General features: G+C 43.4%; 1 protein-coding gene across 2 annotated transcripts in view; it reads left to right on the top strand.

The window, feature by feature from the left end:
• Nucleotides 1-20,024, top strand: part of LOC106579529 (high affinity 3',5'-cyclic-AMP phosphodiesterase 7A) — a 53,097-nt gene that overhangs the window by 5,260 nt on the left and 27,813 nt on the right. For both annotated transcript variants that reach the window (XM_014159525.3, XM_014159526.3), the window contains exon 2: nt 11,542-11,602. In XM_014159525.3, coding sequence (XP_014015000.2) covers nt 11,542-11,602 — 61 coding nt within the window. The remainder of the gene's footprint in view (nt 1-11,541; nt 11,603-20,024) is intronic.

Raw genomic sequence — 20,024 nt, 5'->3', positions numbered from 1 at the left:
TGAACACTTTAACTTAATATAATACCTCAAAATCAATTTAGTCTCAAATAAATAATGAAGCATGTTCAATTTGGTTTAAATAATGCAAAAACAAAGTGTTGGAAAAGAAAGTAAAAGTGCAATATGTGCCATGTAAAAAAGCTAACGTTTAAGTGCCTTGCTCAGAACATGAGAACATATGAAAGCTGGTGGTTCCTTTTAACATGAGTCTTCAATATTCCCAGGTAAGACGTTTTAGGTTGTAGTTATTATAGGACTATTTCTCTCTATACCATTTGTATTTCATATACCTTTGACTATTGGATGTTCTAATAGGTACTTTAGTATTGCCAGCCTAATCTCGGGAGTTGATAGGCTTGAAGTCATAAACAGCGCAATGCTTGAAGCACAGCGAAGAGCTGCTGGCAAATGGAAGAAAGTGCTGTTTGAATGAATGCTTACGAGCCTGCTGGTGCCTACCACCGCTCAGTCAGACTGCTCTATCAAATCATAGACTTAATTATAACATAATAACACACAGAAATACGAGCCTTAGGTCATTAATATGGTCAAATCCAGAAACTGTCATTTCGAAAACAAAACATTTTTTTCTTTCAGTGAAATACGGAACCGTTCCGTATTTTATCTAACAGGTGTCATCCCTAAGTCTAAATATTACTGTTACATTGCACAACCTTCAATATTATGTACAATTCTGTCAAATTAATTACGGTCTTTTTTAGGAAGAAATGGTCTTCACACAGTTCGCAACGAGCCAGGCGGCCCAAACTGCTGCATATACCCTGACTCTGCTTGCACAGACGCATGAGAAGTGACACAAATTCCCTAGTTAAAAGAAATTCATGTTAGCAGGCAATATTAACTAAATATGTAGGTTTAAAAATATATACTTGTGTATTGATTTTAAGAAAGTCATTGGTTATGGTTAGGTACACATTGGTGCAACGACAGTGCTTTTTTTCACGAATGCACTTGTTAAATCACCCGTTTGGCGAAGTAGGCTGTGATTCAATAATAAATTAACAGGCAGCGCATCGACTATATGCAACGCAGGACAAGCTAGATAAACTAGTAATATCATCAACCATGTGTAGTTAGTTAGTGGTTATGTTAAGATTGATAGTTTTTTTTATAAGATAAGTTTAATGCTAGCTAGCACCTTACCGTGGCTATTTTTTGCTAATTTATTAAAAATAGAAAACTGAAATATCACATACAGTACTGGTCAAAAGTTTTAGAACACCTACTCATTCAAGGGTTTTTACTATTTTCTACATTGTAGAATAGTGAAGACATCTACTAAATATAACACATGGAATCATGTAGTAACCAAAAAAAGAGTTAAACAAATCAATGTTACATTCTATATTTGAGATTCTTAAAAGTAGCCACCCCTTGCCTTGACGACAGCTTTGCACACTCTTGGCATTCTCTCAACCAGCTTCATGATGTAGTCACCTAGAATGCATTTCAATTAACAGGTGTGCCTTAAGTTAATTTGTGGAATGTCTTTCCTTTTAATGAGTCTGAGCCAATCAGTTGTGATGTGACAAGGTAGGGGAGGTATAAAGAAGATAGCCCTATTTGGTAAAAGACCAAGTCCATACTATGGCAAGAACAGCTCAAATAAGCAAAGAGAAATGACAGTCCATTACTTTTTAAGACATGAAGGTCAGGCAATACGGAACATTTCAAGAACTTTGAAAGTTTCTTCAAGTGCAGTCGTAAAAACCATCACGTGCTATGATGAAACTGGCTCTCATGAGGACCGTCACAGGAATGGAAGACCCAGAGTTACCTCTGATGCAGAGGATAAGTTCATTAGTTACCAGCCTCGGAAATTGCAGCCCAAATAAATGCTTCAGAGTTCACATCTCAACATCAACTGTTCAGAGGAGACTCTGTGAAACCACTACCAAAGGACACCAATAATAAGAAGAGACTTGCTTGGGCCAAGAAACACAAGCAATGGCCATTAGAACAATGAGTCCAAATTTGAGATTTTTGGCTCCAACTGCTGTGTCTTTGTGAGACGCAGAGTAGGTGAACAGATCTCTGCATGTGTGATTCCCACCATGAAGCATGGAGCGGGTGTGATGGTGTGGGGGTGCTTTGCTGGTGACATTGTCTGTGATTTATTTAGAATTCAAGGCACACTTAACCAGTGTGGCTACCACAGCATTCTGCAGCCATACACCATCCCATCTGGTTTGTGCTTAGTGGGACTATCATTTGTTTTTCAACAGGACAATGACCCAACACACCTCCAGGCTGTGTAAGGACTATTTGACCAAGAATGAGAGTGATGGAATTCATGTTAGCAGGCAATATTAACTAAATATGCAGGTTTAAAAATATATACTTGTGTATTGATTTTAAGGCATTGATGTTTATGGTTAGGTACACATTGGTGCAACGACAGATTACCTGGCCTCCACAATCACCTGACCTCAACCCAATTGAGATGGTTTTGGATAAGTTGAACCACAGAGTGAAGGAAAAGCAGCCAACAAGTACTCAGCATATGTGCTAACTCCTTCAAGACTGTTGGAAAAGCATTCCAGGTGAAGCTGGTTGAGAAAATGCCAAGTGTGTGCAAAGCTGTCATCAAGGCAAAGGGTGTCTACTTCGAAGAATCTCCAAGTATAACATATTTTGATTTGTTTAACACTTATTTTTGGTTACCAGTTTTCATGTTATTTCATAGTGTGGATGCCTTCACTATTATTCTACAATGTAGAAAATAGTCTAAATAAAGAAATCCTTGAATGAGTAGGTGTGTCCAAACTTTTGACCTGTACTGGATGTGTGTATACACCCCTCCTGTCCTGTTTGACGTGTGTGTGCTGGGGTTGTGACCTCTAGTAGAGTAGAGGGTAATCCTTCCCGTTGGCTGCTAACTGACGTGATGAATGACCGTACAGGCCAGCCTAGACACCGGCAGCAGATGTCAGCTAAAGCTCTGTGTGTTTTGTGACTGTGTGAGTAAGAAGGTTATATCCACTAGTTTGGGGTCTTTGCGTATGGTTATGCCTGTCTGGTTATGCCTGTCTGTGTCTTATCTTTGTGTGTTCCTCTGCACATTTAGCTGTGACATTGATATAGTGACCATACTAGCACACAAAGCCCAAACATCTGCCCAAGCCAATGCCAGCGTTGTGTACAGTATGTTTCTGTTTACAGTGAGGTGGGGTATCGGGGCATGTTACTTTGCCCTTATCCAAAGGTAGTATCAGACTACCAGCCTTGTGTTGTGAGTATGATGCTGTTCTCTATATGCCTGAGTGCCTCGCCCACACACGGTGGTTATTACTCACACGCTAAGTGGCGGTGCTGTGTGTAAACACAGTGACGTGTTGACAGTAAAATACTGCACCACATTACCTACCGTGATCAAGCCTGTTTGCCAGATGGTAAAAGATTAGCCTTGGATTGGCTGCCACCGTCATGTGAGCTTAGACTTAGAGGGGCAGAGGGAGACGGATACACCCAGAGAGAGTGTGTATGAAAATGTATGCACTCACTAGTAAATTACTAAAATGTGTGTGTGTGCTTGTAGGAGAACAAACCTGGGAGAATCTCAATTGCATTCTCCTTGCAGCCTCGCTACTTGCCTCCTCAAAACCCATTGGATGAGAGCCAGAGGTCCCTCTCTCTGATCTTCTCCAATAGGTTTGGAGAGGAGTGGGGACACGAGGAGTATGCAATTGAGATTCTCCCCTCTGATACTTATCTGTGTTTGTAAGTGGTTAGAATTGGATCTATCATGGTCCAAACACCCCAACACCATTGTGAAGAGGGCATGACATTGCCTCTTCCCCCTCAGGTGGCTGTAAAGATTTGGCATGGTCCCTCAGATCCTCAAAGTTCTACAGCTGCACTATCTGGAGCATCTTGATTGTCTGCGTCACCGCTTGCTATGGAAACTGCTTGGCATCTGACCGCAAGGCGCTACAGAGGGCCAAGCTCTCTGCCATCCAGGACCTCTATACCAGGCGGTGTCAGAGGAAGGCCCAAATAATTGTCAGACTCCAAGACTGTTCTCTGCTACTGCACAGCAAGCGGTACCAATGCATTAAGTCTGGAACCAACCGCACCCTGAACAGCTTCTACACCCCCCCCCCCCCCCCCCCCCAATCAAATGGCTACCCGGAGTACCTGCATTGACTTATTTATTTATTGCACTGATTCTATGCACACACACTGGACTTTACCCTTACAATGACACCCTAATACATACACACACTACTGTACATACGCCCACACACATGCATACTGACGTCATACACACTTTCACACTCCCCACACGCTGCTGCTGCTGCTGCTGCTGCTGTCTATCTATCCTGTTGCCTAGTCACTTTACCCCTACCTATAGCTAGCTCAATTACCTCGTACCCCTGCACTTCGACTCATTACTGGCACTCCCTGTGTATATAGCAATGTTATTTTCTACTCTGTGTGTGTGTTAAATGTTTCATTCACTGCGTATTTATTAACTCTGCATTCTATGAAAAAGTACCTGTAAGTTAGCATTTCACTGTTAGTCTACACCTGTTGTCTATGACGCATGTGATAAATAAGCTGGTGTGTGACAGTGGTTGGTAAACTGGTCACTATAGCTTTACTACACGACTGTGTTTTCAGATGGTACAATTGACAATAGGACCAGGCCATAACCTGCTTAGACATTTTGTTAATTGTAATGTGTGATTTTTAAGCCTCAATAAATGAATGTTTACACAGCCTCTACACATACTGCATTGTGGGAGAAAATGGCTTCAAAGGGTTACATTTTTCCTTTTGACAGAAAAGCCCAGAGGGGATGGGAGAGAAAGGGAGGTGTGTGTGTGTGTGTGTGTGTGAGACCGAATGACCGAGGGAATGGTAATGGATAAAAATCATGGATACACATGACGCGGAGCCGATTGACTTCACAGGCCTGTGTGGTCAGCCTGGTCTCATAGACTAGACGTAACATGGTAAACGTAATTCCGGGACCATTTGTATGATCCAATTTTATTTGTCACATGCGCCGACTACAGCAGGTGTAGACCTTACTATGAAATGTTTACTTACGAGCCCTTAACAACAATGCAGTTCAAGAAATAGTTAAATAAAGTAACACAAAATAACAATAACGAGGCAATGGGTTGGGTACCTAGTCAATGTGTGGGGGTACAGGTTAGTGAAGGTAATTTGTACATGCAGGTAGGGGTAAAGTGACTATGCACAGATAATACAGAGTAAGTAGCAGCAGTGTAAAAAGAAAACGGGGGGGGGTCAATGTAAATAATCCAGTGGCCATTTTATTAATTGTTCAGCAGTCTTATGGATTGGGGGTAGAAGCTGTAAAGGAGCCTTTTGGACCTAGACTGTACCGCTTGCCGTACGGTAGCAGAGAGAACAGTCTTGGAGTCTGACAATTAATTTGGGCCTTCCACTGACAGCCTAGTATATAGGTCCTGGATGGCAGGAAGCTTGGCCCCAGTGAGGTACTGGGCTGTACACACTACCCTCTGTAGCGCCATAGCAGGTGGTGAGACAACCGGTCAGGATGCTCTCCATGGTGCAGCTGTAGAACTTTTTGAGGATCTGGGGACCCATGACAAATCTTTTCAGTCACCTGAGAGGGAAAAGGTGTTGTCGTGCCAGGTATTCACGACCTGTCTTGGTGTGTTCTGCCCTCCTTTTCCTGTAGTCCACGATCAGCTCCTTTGTCTTGCTCACGTTGAGGGAGAGGTTGTTGTCCTGGCACCACACTGCCAGGTCTCTGACCTCCTCCCTATAGGCTGTTTAATCGTTCTCTGATCAGGTCTACCACTGTTGTGTCATCATCAAACTTAATGATGGTGTTGGAGTTGAGGGGACTAAGTGACAGATGTGTTGTTGCCTATCCTTACCACCTGGGGGCAGACCGTCAGGAAGTCCAGGATCCAGTTGCAGAAGGAGGTGTTTAGTCCCAGGGTCCTTTAGCTTATTGATGAGCTTTGAGGGCACTATGGTGTTGAACGTTGAGCTGTAGTCGATGAACAGCAATCTCACATAGGTGTTCCTTTTGTTCAGGTGGAAAAGGGCAGTGTGGAGTGCGATTGAGATTGGGTCATCTGAGGATCTGTTGGGGTGGTATGCAAATTGGAGTGGGTCTAGGGTTTCTGGGATGATTGTGTTGATGTGAGACATGACCAGCCTTTCAAAGCACTTCATGGCTACTGACGTGAGTACTATGGGGCAGTAGTCATTTAGGCAGGTTACCTTTGCTTTCTTGGGCACAGGGACTATGGTGGTCTGCTTGAAACATGTAGGTATTACAGACTCAGTCAGGGAGAGGTTGAAAATGTCAGTGAAGACACTTGCCAGTTGGTCCATGCATGCTTTGAGTACACGTCCTGGTAATCCATCTGGTCCCTCGGCCTTGTGAATGTTGACCCGTTTTTAAGGGTTAGGGCTACGGAAAGCGTGATCACACCGGTGTCCGGAACAGCTGGTGCTCTCATGCATGCTTCAGTGTTGCTTGCCTCGAAGCGAGCATAAAAGGCATTTAGCTCGTATGGTAGGCTTGCGTCACTGGGCAACTCGTGGCTGGGTGTCCCTTTTGTCGTCCGTAATAGTTTACAAGCCCTGCCACATCCAATGAGCGTCAGAGCCGGTGTAGTGGGATTCAATCTTAGTCCTGTATTGATGTTTTGCCTGTTTGATGGTTCGTCGGAGGGCATTGCGGGATTTCTTATAAGCGTCCGGATTACTGTCTCACTCCTTGAAAGCGGCAGCTCCAGCCTTTAGCTCGGTGTGGATGTTGCCTGTAATCCATGGTTTCTGGTTGGGATATGTATGTACGGCTACTGTGGGGGCTATGTTGTCGATACACTTATTGATAAAGCCGGTGACTGAGGTGGTATACTCCTCAATGCCGTTGGATGAATCCCGGAACATATTCCTTACCAGACGTAGCTGTTCTGTCCTGCCGATGCATGGAAAACCCAGCCAAATGTATATCCGTGTTGTCGTTCAGCCACGACTCTGTGAAACAGAAGATATTACAGTTTTAATGTCCCGTTGGTAGGATAGTCTCGAATGGACATCACCCAGTTTATTTTCCAGTGATCGCACGTTGCCCAATAGAATGGATGGTAGAGCTGGCCTACCCACTCGCTGACAAATTCTTACAGGGCACACCAATATGTTTCATTTGGTATGGTTACATAAGATAGATGGTTACTTAAGGGGGAAAAATAGTCTTGTGAGGCTGGTGGGCATCCATGTACGTGTTTGTGAGAGACTCACCTTTCTATAGAGGGGTCATAATAGTTTGTAGGCCAAACCATTCGAACGCTACATACATCTTTGTGAGAAGACTGATTTTCAGGATGCCTCATGGTCCGATAAACACCGCTCTTGCTCTGCCACCTTTCACTGCAAATGCAGAAGGGTGGGAGCGCACCTCTCTGGAGACTAGGTTTGGAGGGGGGTGTGTGGTGCAAGGGGAGGTGAGGCAAGGCCGTGCCCAGGCCTGAGTGTCTGTCTGTGGGTGATATCTAGGCTGGGGTGACAGGGGGTTGAGGATATCCCTTCGTTAGATCCTCATGTTATTGCAACCTGCTGAGTAGGGCCAGGCACCAACATACACATATTAGGCCTATACAGTTGAAGTCGGAAGTTGTTGGAGTCATTAAAAATCGTTTTTCAACCACTCCACAAATTTCTTGTTAACAAACTATAGTTTTGGCAAGTCGGTTAGGACATCTACTTTGCGCATGACACAAGTCATTTTTCCAACAATTGTTTACAGACAGATTATTTCACTTATAATTCACTGTATCACAATTCCAGTGGGTCAGAAGTTTACATACTAAGTTGACTGTGCCTTTAAACAGCTTGGAAAATTCCAGAAAATGATGTCATGGCTTTAGAAGCTTCTGATAGGCTAATTAACATCATTTGAGTCAATTGGAGGTGTACCTGTGGATGTATTTCAAGACCTACCTTCAGACTCAGTGCCTCTTTGCTTGACATCATGGGAAAATCAAAAGAAATCAGCCAAGACCTCAGGAAAGAAAATGATATACCTCCACAAGTCTGGTTCATCCTTGGGAGCAATTTCCAAACGCCTGAAAGTACCACGTTCATCTGTACAAACAATAGTACGCAAGTATAAACACCATGGGACCACGCAGCCGTCATACCGCTCAGGAAGGAGACGCGTTCTGTCTGCACGTGATGAACGCACTTTGGTGCGAAAAGTGCAAATCAATTCCAGAACAACAGCAAAGGACCTTGTGAAGATGCTGGAGGAAACGGGTACAAAGGTATCTATATCCATAGTAAAACTAGTCCTATATCGACATAACCTGACAGGCCGCTCAGCAAGGAAGAAGCCACTGCTCCAAAACCGCCATAAAAAGCCAGTCTACGGTTTGCAACTGCACATGGGGACAAAGATCATACTTTTTGGAGAAATGTTCTCTGGTCTGATGAAACAAAAATAGAACTGTTTGGCCATAATGACCACTGTTATGTTTGGAGGAAAAAGGGGGAAGCTTGTAACCTGAAGAACACCATCCCAACTGTAAAGCACGGGGGTGGCAGCATCATGTTGTGGGGGTGCTTTGCTGCAGGAGGGACTGGTGCACTTCACAAAATAAATTGCATCATGAGGCAGGAAAATTATGTGGATATATTGAAGCAAAATCTAAAGACATCAGTCAGGAAGTTAACTTCTATGGGCTACGTGGGACGCTAGCGTCCCACCTGCGAGACACATCCAGTGAAATATCAGGGCGGCAAATTCAAAAACAACAAAATGTCATAATTTAACTTTCTCAAACATACAACTATTTTACACCATTTTAAAGATACACTTCTCCTTGATGTAACCACATTGTCCGATTTCAAAAAGGCTTTACAGAGAAAGCAAAACATTAGATTATGTTAGGAGAGTACATAGACAAAAATAATCACACAGCCATTTTCCAAGCAAGGACATGTGTCAATAAAACGCAAAACACAGCTAAATGAAGCACTAACCTTTGACGATCTTCATCAGATGACACTCCTAGGACATTATGTTACACAATAAATGTATGTTTTGTTTGATAAAGTTCATATTTCTATCCAAAAACAGCATTTTACATTGGCGCGTGATGTTCAGAAAATGTATTCCCACTTCCGGTGAATGTGCACATCAATTAACAAAAATACTCATCATAAACGTTGACAAAATATATAACAATTATTTAAAGAATTATAGATAGACTACTCCTGGATGCAACCGCCGAGTCAGATTTTAAAATGGCTTTACGGAGAAAGCACATTTTTCAATATTCTGAGTACATAGCTCAGCCATCACAGCGAGCTATACAGACACCCGCCAAGTTCGGGGCAACCTAAACTCAGAATTAGTATTAGAAATATTGTCTTACCTTTGTTGATCTTCGTCAGAATGCACTCCCAGGACTGCTACTTCCACAAGAAATGTTGTTTTTGTTTGAAATACTCCATATTTATGTCCAAATACCTCCGTTTTGTTCATGCGTTCAGGTCACTAGCCAAAGGCATACCGCGCGAGCGCGGTACCAGAGACGAAAAGTCAAAATGTTCCATTACCGTACTTAGAAGCATGTCAAACGCTGTTTAAAATCAATCTTTATGGTATTTTTAACGTAAAATTGCGATAATATTCCAACCGGACAATAGCATATTCATTCAAGAAGAAAAAGAAGGAATGGTGCGCTCGCGTGACCGCGCATATCCAATCCCTTTGTTGCCAGGCAGTCCACTCAGTAACTGAGCTCCTATTATCTGCCCAGTGACAGGAGAATGCTCAAACCACTTTCTGAAGGCTGTTGACATCCAATGGAAGCATTAGGAAGTGCAACGTCACCCCACAGACACTGTAGGTTCGATTAGAGAATCAAAAGAAGAACTACAATTCTGACTTTCCACTTCCTGCTTGGATTTTTCTCAGGTTTTTGCCTGCCATATGAGTACCCTTATACTCACAGACACCATTCAAACAGTTTTAGAAACTTCAGAGTGTTTTCTATCAAACTCTACTAATAATATGCATATTCTAGTTTCTGGGCCAGAGTAGTAACCTGTTTAAATTGGGTACGTTTTTATCCGGCCGTGAAAATACTGCCTCCTATACCCCAACAGGTTAAAGCTTGGTCGCAAATGGGTCTTCCAAATGGACAATGACCCCAAGCATACTTCCAAAGTTGTGTGCGAGCAAGTAGGCCTACAAACCTGACTCAGTTACACCAGCTCTGTCAGGTGGAATGGGCCAAAATTCACCCAACTTATTGTGGGAAGCTTGTGGAAGGCTACCCGACACGTTTGACCCAAGTTAAACATTTTAAAGGCAATGCTACCAAATACTAATTGAGTGTATGTAAACTTCTGACCCACTGGGAATGTGATGAAAGAAATAAAAGTTGAAATAAATAATTCTCTCTACAATTATTCTGACATTTCACATTCTTAAAATAAAGTGGTGATTCTAACTGACCTAAGTCAGGGAATGTTTACTAGGATTAAATGTCAGGAATTGTGAAAAGCTGAGTTTAAATTTATTTGGATAAGGTTTATGTAAACTTCTGACTTCAACTGTATATATATATACATAGGATGATCTGGTATTGTCCTAGGTCTACGTTTGTGTTCAATTTAGACAATGTTTTCCATCTTTTGGCTATATGAATACTCTTACCCTCAGTCCCAGTCGGAAGGAATGCCTGGTCTGTCTCACTTTCTCTTTTTCTGTGTATGTTCTTGTCTGTCTCACTCTCTCTCCTCCCCCCTCTCTCTTTCCATCTCTCGTGCTTGGTAAACCTAGAGTCAGTGGGAGTGTCTTCTGCTGCTGTCCTAATCAGCAAGCAGCTTTGCTCTATTGTCACGGTAACAAGGAGCATATTACTGGGGGAAACGAGGTGTAATTAAGTCTAAGGTTTTACCAGATGGACAACTCAACTCTGTTTGGAGCAGCATGTTCCCCAACACCAGGGGTCGCCAACCTTGTTCCTGGAGAGGTACTGTCCTGTATGTTTTCATTCCAACCCTAATCTAGCGCACCTGATTCTGCTAATTTGCTGGTTGATAAGCTGAATCAGGTTAGTTATACCTGGGGTTGGACCGAAAACCTACAGGAGGCTAGCTCTCCAGGAACAGGGTTGGAAAGCCCTGCTCTACACACAGTACAGTCTCTCACACAATATCTCTCACACACCACACAAACACTTTCTCCACGTGTTTCCCGCGCAAACTGATAAACAGTGGGTGGGTGTGTGCGCGCGCACCATCATACAGATGAGGAAACTCTTTATTCGTTTAACGCAACAGTTCAGCAGCCTAGCAGTCCTCCACAGAACAAAATGAACCACATGAACCTCACCTAAATGACTTTAGTAACCAGTAGGCCAACACTACCTGTATTATTCAACTGTTGCATTTCATTCGTTACACATTTCTCTGGTGCTCTACTGACTGTCTCGGAAGCATTCATGTTTAGCAAAAAACAACATTTTTTTCTCTCTCTCCTCTCTCCAGAGACGAGGTGCTATCTCTTATGACAGCTCAGATCAGACCGCTCTGTACATTCGTATGCTCGGTGAGTACTACCCACTGTCACATACACATCACATACAGTACAGAACAACTTATGCTAGTTACTGTTAGCCCTGCACACCGTCCCCATATTCAGAATGAACAGGCATCATCAGGCTTCTAGATTGCATCAAGGAAAGGAAACAATTTCTCAAATAATTTTCTGACACATTATATAACTTGAGTAACAAAACGTGAGAAAGGGATGGATAAGTTGAGAAACGCGAGAGAGGGATCGATAAGTTGAGAAACTCGAGAGAGGGATCGATAAGTTGAGAAATGTGAGAGGGACGGATATTTGGATTTTTCCGATTTTATTGGGATCCCCATTAGCTAGTCCGACACATAACGAAAAAGACATTACAGACAAAAATACTTAAACAATTTACATAAAATGTAAAAACATGAACATAGACATTACAGACCTATATGCATACATACATTACTACATACAGTATACATAACTAGGTCAGACAGAGTGGTGTTTTGCTGTTTGCTCGAGTAATTTGAGATGGGAGTTCCTTGTGATCATAGCTCTATATATAATACTGTGTGTTGCCTTGAATTTGAGATTGAAAGAGGGATAGATGGCTGGATAGTAGACCCTTTCATCTGAGCCCTATACTACAAATCAAGTTTGAGGAGTTACTGAGGTAAATTTGGTAAACTCTTGAGTTCCATTCGGGATAACCGGTACCACGAAAGTGGCTCACCTTTTCTATGGCAACGAATCCTTCAGAACTAACCTGCTCCGGGGCAGGCTAACTCAGAGCTAACTCCATTTATCCTGAATGAAGTCTCTGAGCTGTGAGTTGAGGACCAATTAAGTAATTTTCCTCCTTCTCGCAAAGATTCTGTCATCCCCTTCATTTGAGGAAGATGACTGATTAAATATTTGATTAATCAAATGGTTTTTTTTGTCTTAAATGAACGTTCTGCTGCCTGCAACATCCTCCAGCATGACCGGTTTGGCGGTGGGTCAGTCATGGTGTGGGGTGGCATTTCTTTGGGGGGCCGCACAGCCCTCCATGTGCTCGCCAGAGGTAGCCTGACTGCCATTAGGTACCGAGATGAGATCCTCAGACCCCTTGTGAGACCATATGCTGGTGCGGTTGGCCCTGGGTTCCTCCTAATGCAAGACAATGCTAGACCTCATGTGGCTGGAGTGTGTCAGCAGTTCCTGCAAGAGGAAGGCATTGATGCTATGGACTGGCCCGCCCGTTCCCCAGACCTGAATCCAATTGAGCACATCTGGGACATCATGTCTCGCTCCATCCACCAACGCCACGTTGCACCACAGACTGTCCAGGAGTTGGCGGATGCTTTAGTCCAGGTCTGGGAGGAGATCCCTCAGGAGACCATCCGCCACCTCATCAGGAGCATGCCCAGGCGTTGTAGGGAGGTCATACAGGCACGTGGAGGCCACACACACTACTGAGCCTCATTTTGACTTGTTTTAAGGACATTACATCAAAGTTGGATCAGCCTGTAGTGTGGTTTTCCACTTTAATTTTGAGTGTGACTCCAAATCCAGACCTCCATGGGTTGATAAATTGGATTTCCATTGATTCTTTTTGTGTGATTTTGTTGTCAGCACATTCAACTATGTAAAGAAAAAAGTATTTCATAAGATTATTTAATTCATTCAGATCTAGGATGTGTTATTTTAGTGTTCCCTTTATTTTTTTGAGCAGTGTGTATAGGGCGCCAGTGGCGAATTTGCCAATCTTGGTGTTCTCTGGCAAATGCCAAACGTCCTGCACGGTGTTGGGCTGTAAGCACAACCCACACCTGTGGACGTCAGGCCCTCATACCACCCTCATGGAGTCTGTTTCTGACCGTTTGAGCAGACACATGCACATTTGTGGCCTGCTGGAGGTCATTTTGCAGGGCTCTGGCAGTGCTTCTCCTGCAAAGGCGGAGGTCTTGCTGCTGGGTTGTTGCCCTCCTACGGCCTCCTCCACATCTCCTGATGTACTGGCCTGTCTCCTGGTAGCGCCTCTGTGCTCTGGACACTATGCTGACAGACACAGCAAACCTTCTTGCCACAGCTCGCATTGATGTGCCATCCTGGATGAGCTGCACTACGTGTGACACTTGTGTGGGTTGTAGACTCCGTCTCATGCTACCACTAGAGTGAAAGCACCGCCAGCATTCAAAAGTGACCAAAACATCAGCCAGGAAGCATAGGAACTGAGAAGTGGTCTGTGGCCCCACCTGCAGAACCACTCCATTATTGGGGGTGTCTTGCTAATTGCCTATAATTTCCACCTGTTGTCTATTCCATTTGCACAACAGCATGTGAAATTTATTGTCAATCAGTGTTGCTTCCTAAGTGGACAGTTTGATTTCACAGAAGTGTGATTGACTTAGAGTTACATTGTGTTGTTTAAGGGTTCCCTTTATTTTTTTGAGCAGTGTATATATATATATATATCTTTAAAAAATATATTTTTTATGTTTAGCTCACATATCATTTAAAAGTAGGTGTCTGTAATAGAATACATGTGACAAAAACTAATGTAGACATTAATACATGCATTTCTATAGCCTCAAAAATACTTATTACAATGGTGGAGGAGTGTCAAGATGGAGGCATGGTGGCTTCAACACAGCGCCCCCTATCAATCATCTAGTGTATATATAAATAATTGGTTCTGCTGTTATGGGAGATTATATACACAGGGCCCAGAGATTTCTCTGACCATGTGACCTGACCAGGTAATACTCTGGGCCCCCCCCAGAGAGGAAACGGCAAAGCGAGAGGGAGTTTTTCCTAGCCACCGTGCTTCTACACCTGCATTGCTTGCTGTTTGGGGTTTTAGGCTGGGTTTCTGTACAGCACTTTGAGATATCAGCTGATGTAAGAAGGGCTTTATAAATACATTTGATTTGATTTGATGACTGTCCCAAAATCTGTCTGCTCAAAAATACAGTGAAGCAGAGGAAGTGGGGATTTTTTGGTATGGAGGTCAGTCAAATATGAGCCGGCGGAGAGAAGCACGAGATTGAACTTCACTCAATTTTCTACAGTTTTCCCGTTTTAGTTAACACTATCAACGTTTCACTCTACTGTAGGAATTGTGATCGAATCAATGCAATATTAGCCACTTTCAATGTATTATACCGAAACAAAACGAAATAGGCTAGATTTAATATGTAAAACTAACTGTGCAAGATAATTTATTGTAGGCAGAGCTCATTGGAGTAGGATTCTATTGCATTGACAGGCCCATACTCTACACAGACTGGTGCGCCATAACCAATCAGAGCTGCAGTAGGTCGATATGCAAATAGCTATTGCCATATATGGATCTGTGCCATTCACTTTGAACTGGACTGTGTTTAGGCTACAGCATGAGCGGTCGTGAGTAGATGTGCTTGTTTTGAGATCAAAGTGAGAGCTGCATGTAGCCATGTGTACACATTTGTTCATATTCCTTGATAGTTAGTGAGTTATTAGTCCAGTTATAGCTAATTTCTTGTCAACAATGGGGGAGTGGTTGCTTCCTACAAGAGCACAAAACGTGTGCATTTCTAGCCATCTTTGAAAAGCGAGTCAGGTAAAGAGCTTTTTATATCTTAAAGGGGAAGTGTTGTATTTTCGAGACGGTCTTGAATACGCTAAGTAGCCAATAGGCAGAGCGTAGCGTAATTTCTCTGATTCTGTGATAATGAATTGTATTTTGTAAAGTGGTTTCTTGCATCAAACACAATATTTTCAGTCATACCCTTGTCTGAAGGACAAGTAGGTAAACAAAACAGGTTAATGTCAAGTCCTGAATGTTTGTTTTTTTCAAAAGTCTAATGGAATGTAGGCATTGAACACCACAAGTTGGCTGCTACTGTAGGCTGAATGATAGAACAGCTATTTCCATATTCGACTGTTATGTTATGTGTTTTCTCTATTGTTTTTGATGGTAGGTCACTCTGGTAGGCCTACATTATGATCAAATAGCCACTGTTGGCAACTTGGCCACTGTTAAAACTGTAACTTAAAGCGGGTACAGCCTCTGTGTTCACAGTAAACGCACACCGGAAGTTGCACAGAATTTTCACAAAGTTCAAGTTTGCGCTCAGCAGACCTGACATTTGCTCAATTCCTGGCTAGAATGATCCCGCCTCCTCCCTCATTTGGGGACATTTATTCCCATTGTTCGAACAGTCCAGTATAGAGGTCGACCGATTATGAATTTTCAACGCCGATACCGATTATCGGAGGACCAAAAAAACGATGCCGATTAATGGGCCGTTTTTTAAAATGTATTTGTAATAATGACAATTACAACAATACTGAATGAACACTTATTTTAACTTAATATAATACATCAATAAAATCAATTTAGCCTCAAATAAATAATGAAACATGTTCAGTTGGGTTTAAATAATGCAAAAACAAAGTGTTGGAGAAGAAAGTAAAAGTGCAATATGTGCCATGTAAAAAAGATAACGTTTAAGTGCCTTGCTCAGAACATGAGAACATATGAAAGCTGGTTGTTCCTTTTAACATGAGTCTTCAATATTCCCAGGTAAGAAGTTTTAGGTTGTAGTTATTATAGGAATTATAGGACTATTTCTCTCTATACGATTTGTATTTCATATACCTTTGACAATTGGATGTTCTTATAGGCACTTTCGTATTGCCAGTGTAACAGTTTAGCTTCCGTCCCTCTCCTCGCTCCTACCTGGGCTCGAACCAGGAACACATCGACAACAGCCACCCTCGAAGCAGCGTTACCCATGCAGAGCAAGGGGAACAACTACTCCAAGTCTCTGAGCGAGTGACGTTTGAAACGCTATTAGCATGCACCCGCTAACTAGCTAGCCATTTCACATCGGTTACACCAGCCTAATCTTGGGAGTTGACAGGCTTGAAGTCATAAACAGCGCAATGAATTGCGAAAGCTGCTGGCAAAACAAACGAAAGTGCTGTTTGAATGAATGCTTACGAGCCTGCTGGTGCCTACCACTGCTCAATCAAATCATAGACTTAATTATAATATAATAAACACACAGAAATACGAGCCTTAGGTCATTAATATGGTCGAATCCGGAAACTATCATCTCGAAAACAAAACGTTTTTTTTTTCTTTCAGTGAAATACGGAACCGTTCCGTATTTTATCTAACGGGTGGCATACCTAAGTCTAAATATTCCTGTTACATTGCACAACCTTCAATGGTATGTCATTATTACGTAAAATTCTGGCAAATTAGTTTGCAATGAGCCAGGCAATGAACGCAAGAGCAGTGACAGAATTTCATGTTAGCAGGCAATATTAACTAAATATGCAGGTTTAAAAATATATATACTTGTGTATTGATTTTAAAGAAAGGCATTGATGTTTATGTTTAGGTACATTGATGCAACGACAGTGCTTTTTTCGCAAATGCGCTTGTTAAATCATCACCCGTTTGTCGAAGTAGGCTGTGATTCGATGAGAAATTAACAGGCACCGCATCGATTATATGCAACACAGGACACGTGAGATAAACTAGTAATATCATCAACCATGTGTAGTTAACTAGTGATTATGTTAAGATTGATAGTTTTTTATAAGATAAGTTTAATGCTAGCTAGCAAATTACCTTGGCTTCTTGCTGCCCTCGCGTAACAGGTAGTCAGCCTGCCATGCAGGCTCCTCACGGAGTGCAATGTAAGGCAGGTGGTTAGAGCGTTGGACTAGTGTCACGTCCTGACCAGCAGGTGGAGTAGGTGTACAAGTGTTGGTCAGGGCGTGGCAGCTGTGTGGTGTTGCCTTTGATTGGAAGTCCTATATTATTTGGGTGTGTTTGTCTGTGTGTTTGTGGGGAATTGTTGTGAGCACTGCTTTTTTTTGTTTAGCCTGCTATTAAAATATGAGCATCCATATTCCCGCTGCGCTTTGGTCGTCCTTTCAACAGCACCATGGATTATGTGACAGAATTCCCCACCAACACAGGACCAAGCAGCGGAAGAATTCTGGCGAGGACTGGGGAACACGTCGGGTAAGGGAGACCGAGAGGCACCCCCAATAATTTTTTAGGGGGGGGGCACAAGGGCTGTGTGACGGGGCAAGATTGGAGACCCAGGCCAGCGCCCCGTACCCCTGTTAAAAGTAAACAGACTGGACAGGTCCCGTGCTTTGGGGTAGGTGCCATGGTAAGGCCTGGTATTTTTAGGCCAGTAGGCTTAATACCAGCACCCCGCACGTGCCAGGGGAAAATAGGCATCGAGCCAGCACCGGAGATGCCAACCCTGCGCTTAAGACTGCCAGTGCGCCTCTACGGTCCGGTGTTTCCCGTCATACGCACTAGCCTTGAGGTGCGTGTTCCCAATCTGGTACGCCCAGTGCCAGCACCACGCACCAGGCTCCAAGTGCGTAAACCCAGCCTCGCCAGTCAACAGTCGTCAGAGCTGCTCGCCAGTCAACAGTCGTCAGAGCTGCTCGCCAGTCAACAGTCGTCAGAGCTGCTCGCCAGTCAACAGTCGTCAGAGCTGCTCGCCAGTCAACAGTCGTCAGAGCTGCTCGCCAGTCAACAGTCGTCAGAGCTGCCCGCCAGTCAACAGTCGTCAGAGCTGCCCGCCAGTCAACAGTCGTCAGAGCTGCCCGCCAGTCAACAGTCGTCAGAGCTGCCCGCCAGTCAACAGTCGTCAGAGCTGCCCGCCAGTCAACAGTCGTCAGAGCTGCCCGCCAGTCAACAGTCGTCAGAACCGCCGGAGCGGCCCGACCGCCCCGAACCGCCGGAGCGGCCCGACCGCCCCGAGCCGCCGGAGCGGCCCGACCGCCCCGAGCCGCCGGAGCGGCCCGACCGCCCCGAGCCGCCGGAGCGGCCCGAGCCGCCGGACCGCCCCGAGCGGCCGGACTGCCTGGAACGGCCAGAACCTGAGCCGCCTCCAACATAGGTGGGTTGGGGAGGGGGGGTGTAGCACAGTGCCGTTGTTGACGGCAGCCACCCTCCCTTCCCTCCCTGTAGTTAGGGGGAAATTTTCGGGTTGTTTTGGGTGTTTTGTGTTTTTTTCTTTTGAAGGTGCATTCGGGGTCTGCACCTTTAGGGGGGGGGGTAATGTCACGTCCTGACCAGCAGGTGGAGTAGGTGTACAAGTGTTGGTCAGGGCGTGGCAGAAGAAGTTGGGTTTTCTTTGTTCTGTCTAGGTTGGGTGTTTCTATGTAGAGGTAATTGGGGTGGACTTCCAATTGAAGGCAGCTGTGTGGTGTTGCCTTTGATTGGAAGTCCTATATTAGTTGGGTGTGTTTGTCTATGTGTTTGTGGGGAATTGTTGTGAGCACTGCTTTTTTTGGTTTAGCCTGCTACACTGTCATTTCGTGAGTACTGTTCATTGTTTTGTTTATTGGGTTTTTCAGTGGATGCTTTACTCCTTTTTTTAAAATTAAAATATGAGCATCCATATTCCCGCTGCGCTTTGGTCGTCCTTTCAACAGCACCATGGATTATGTGACACTAGTAACCAGAAGGTTGCAAAAATGAATCCCCCCTGAACAAGGCAGTTAACCCCCGTTCCTAGGCCGTCATTGAAAATAAGAATGTGTTCTTAATCTGACTTGCCTAGTTAAATAAAGGTGTAATTTAGATTTTTTTTTTTACAATTATAATTTTTTGAATCGGCAAATCGGTGGCCAAAAATACCGATTACCGATTGTTATGAAAACTTGAAATCGGCCCTAATTAATCGGCCATTCCGATTAATCGGTCGACCTCTAGTCCAGTCCCTTATCTTGTCAGTCTATATAGGGTGTCTAATCAGAAACGCATCTTTTGACCAATGTGTAAAATAATATGTAAATTGTGTAGATACTCCTCTGAGAAAGAGACGAGGTTTGGACCACCGGTTATCATAATCCATACAAAAGTTTTTATTAACCCTTGTAGGTTGGCCAAAATTATGGTGACTAAATCAACGGAGGACAGAGAAAAAGAAATGCAAAAAAATCTGGACAGTAGCATTGTTCTAACAAACTGCCAAACAGACTGTGAAGTCATATAGAGAAGACAGACCTAATCATGTGGATTGGAGTTATATTGGATATAACCACACGATTTAAGAGTTCTTAAGTTGTTTTAAGGCATCTGTGATCAACAGATGCATATCTGTATTCCCAGTCATGTGAAATCCATAGATTAGAGCCTAATGCATTTATTTCAATTGACTGATTTCTTTATATGAACTGTAACTGAGTAAAATCTTTGAAATTGTTGCATATTGCGTTTTATATTTTTGTTCAGTATAAAACATGAAAATACTTCATGTCATGTCTCAAAATCGATATCTATCTTACCCCTATATTGTCTTCTCGATTCCAGTAGAAAGATGACAAGTTCTGGTGGATGGATTATCTTGGCAAATTTGTGCACAAAACTTGCGATAAATACGATTTTTGTGCATATGGAACATTTATGGGATTATGTATTTCAGCTCATGAAACA

The sequence above is a fragment of the Salmo salar genome, chromosome 19 (assembly GCF_965601325.2).
Source record: "Salmo salar chromosome 19, fSalSal1, whole genome shotgun sequence".
In the NCBI taxonomy this organism is placed as follows: Eukaryota; Metazoa; Chordata; class Actinopteri; order Salmoniformes; family Salmonidae; genus Salmo; species Salmo salar.
Note: the sequence above shows the minus strand (reverse complement) of the source record. Positions and strands in the feature narration are given on the sequence as shown.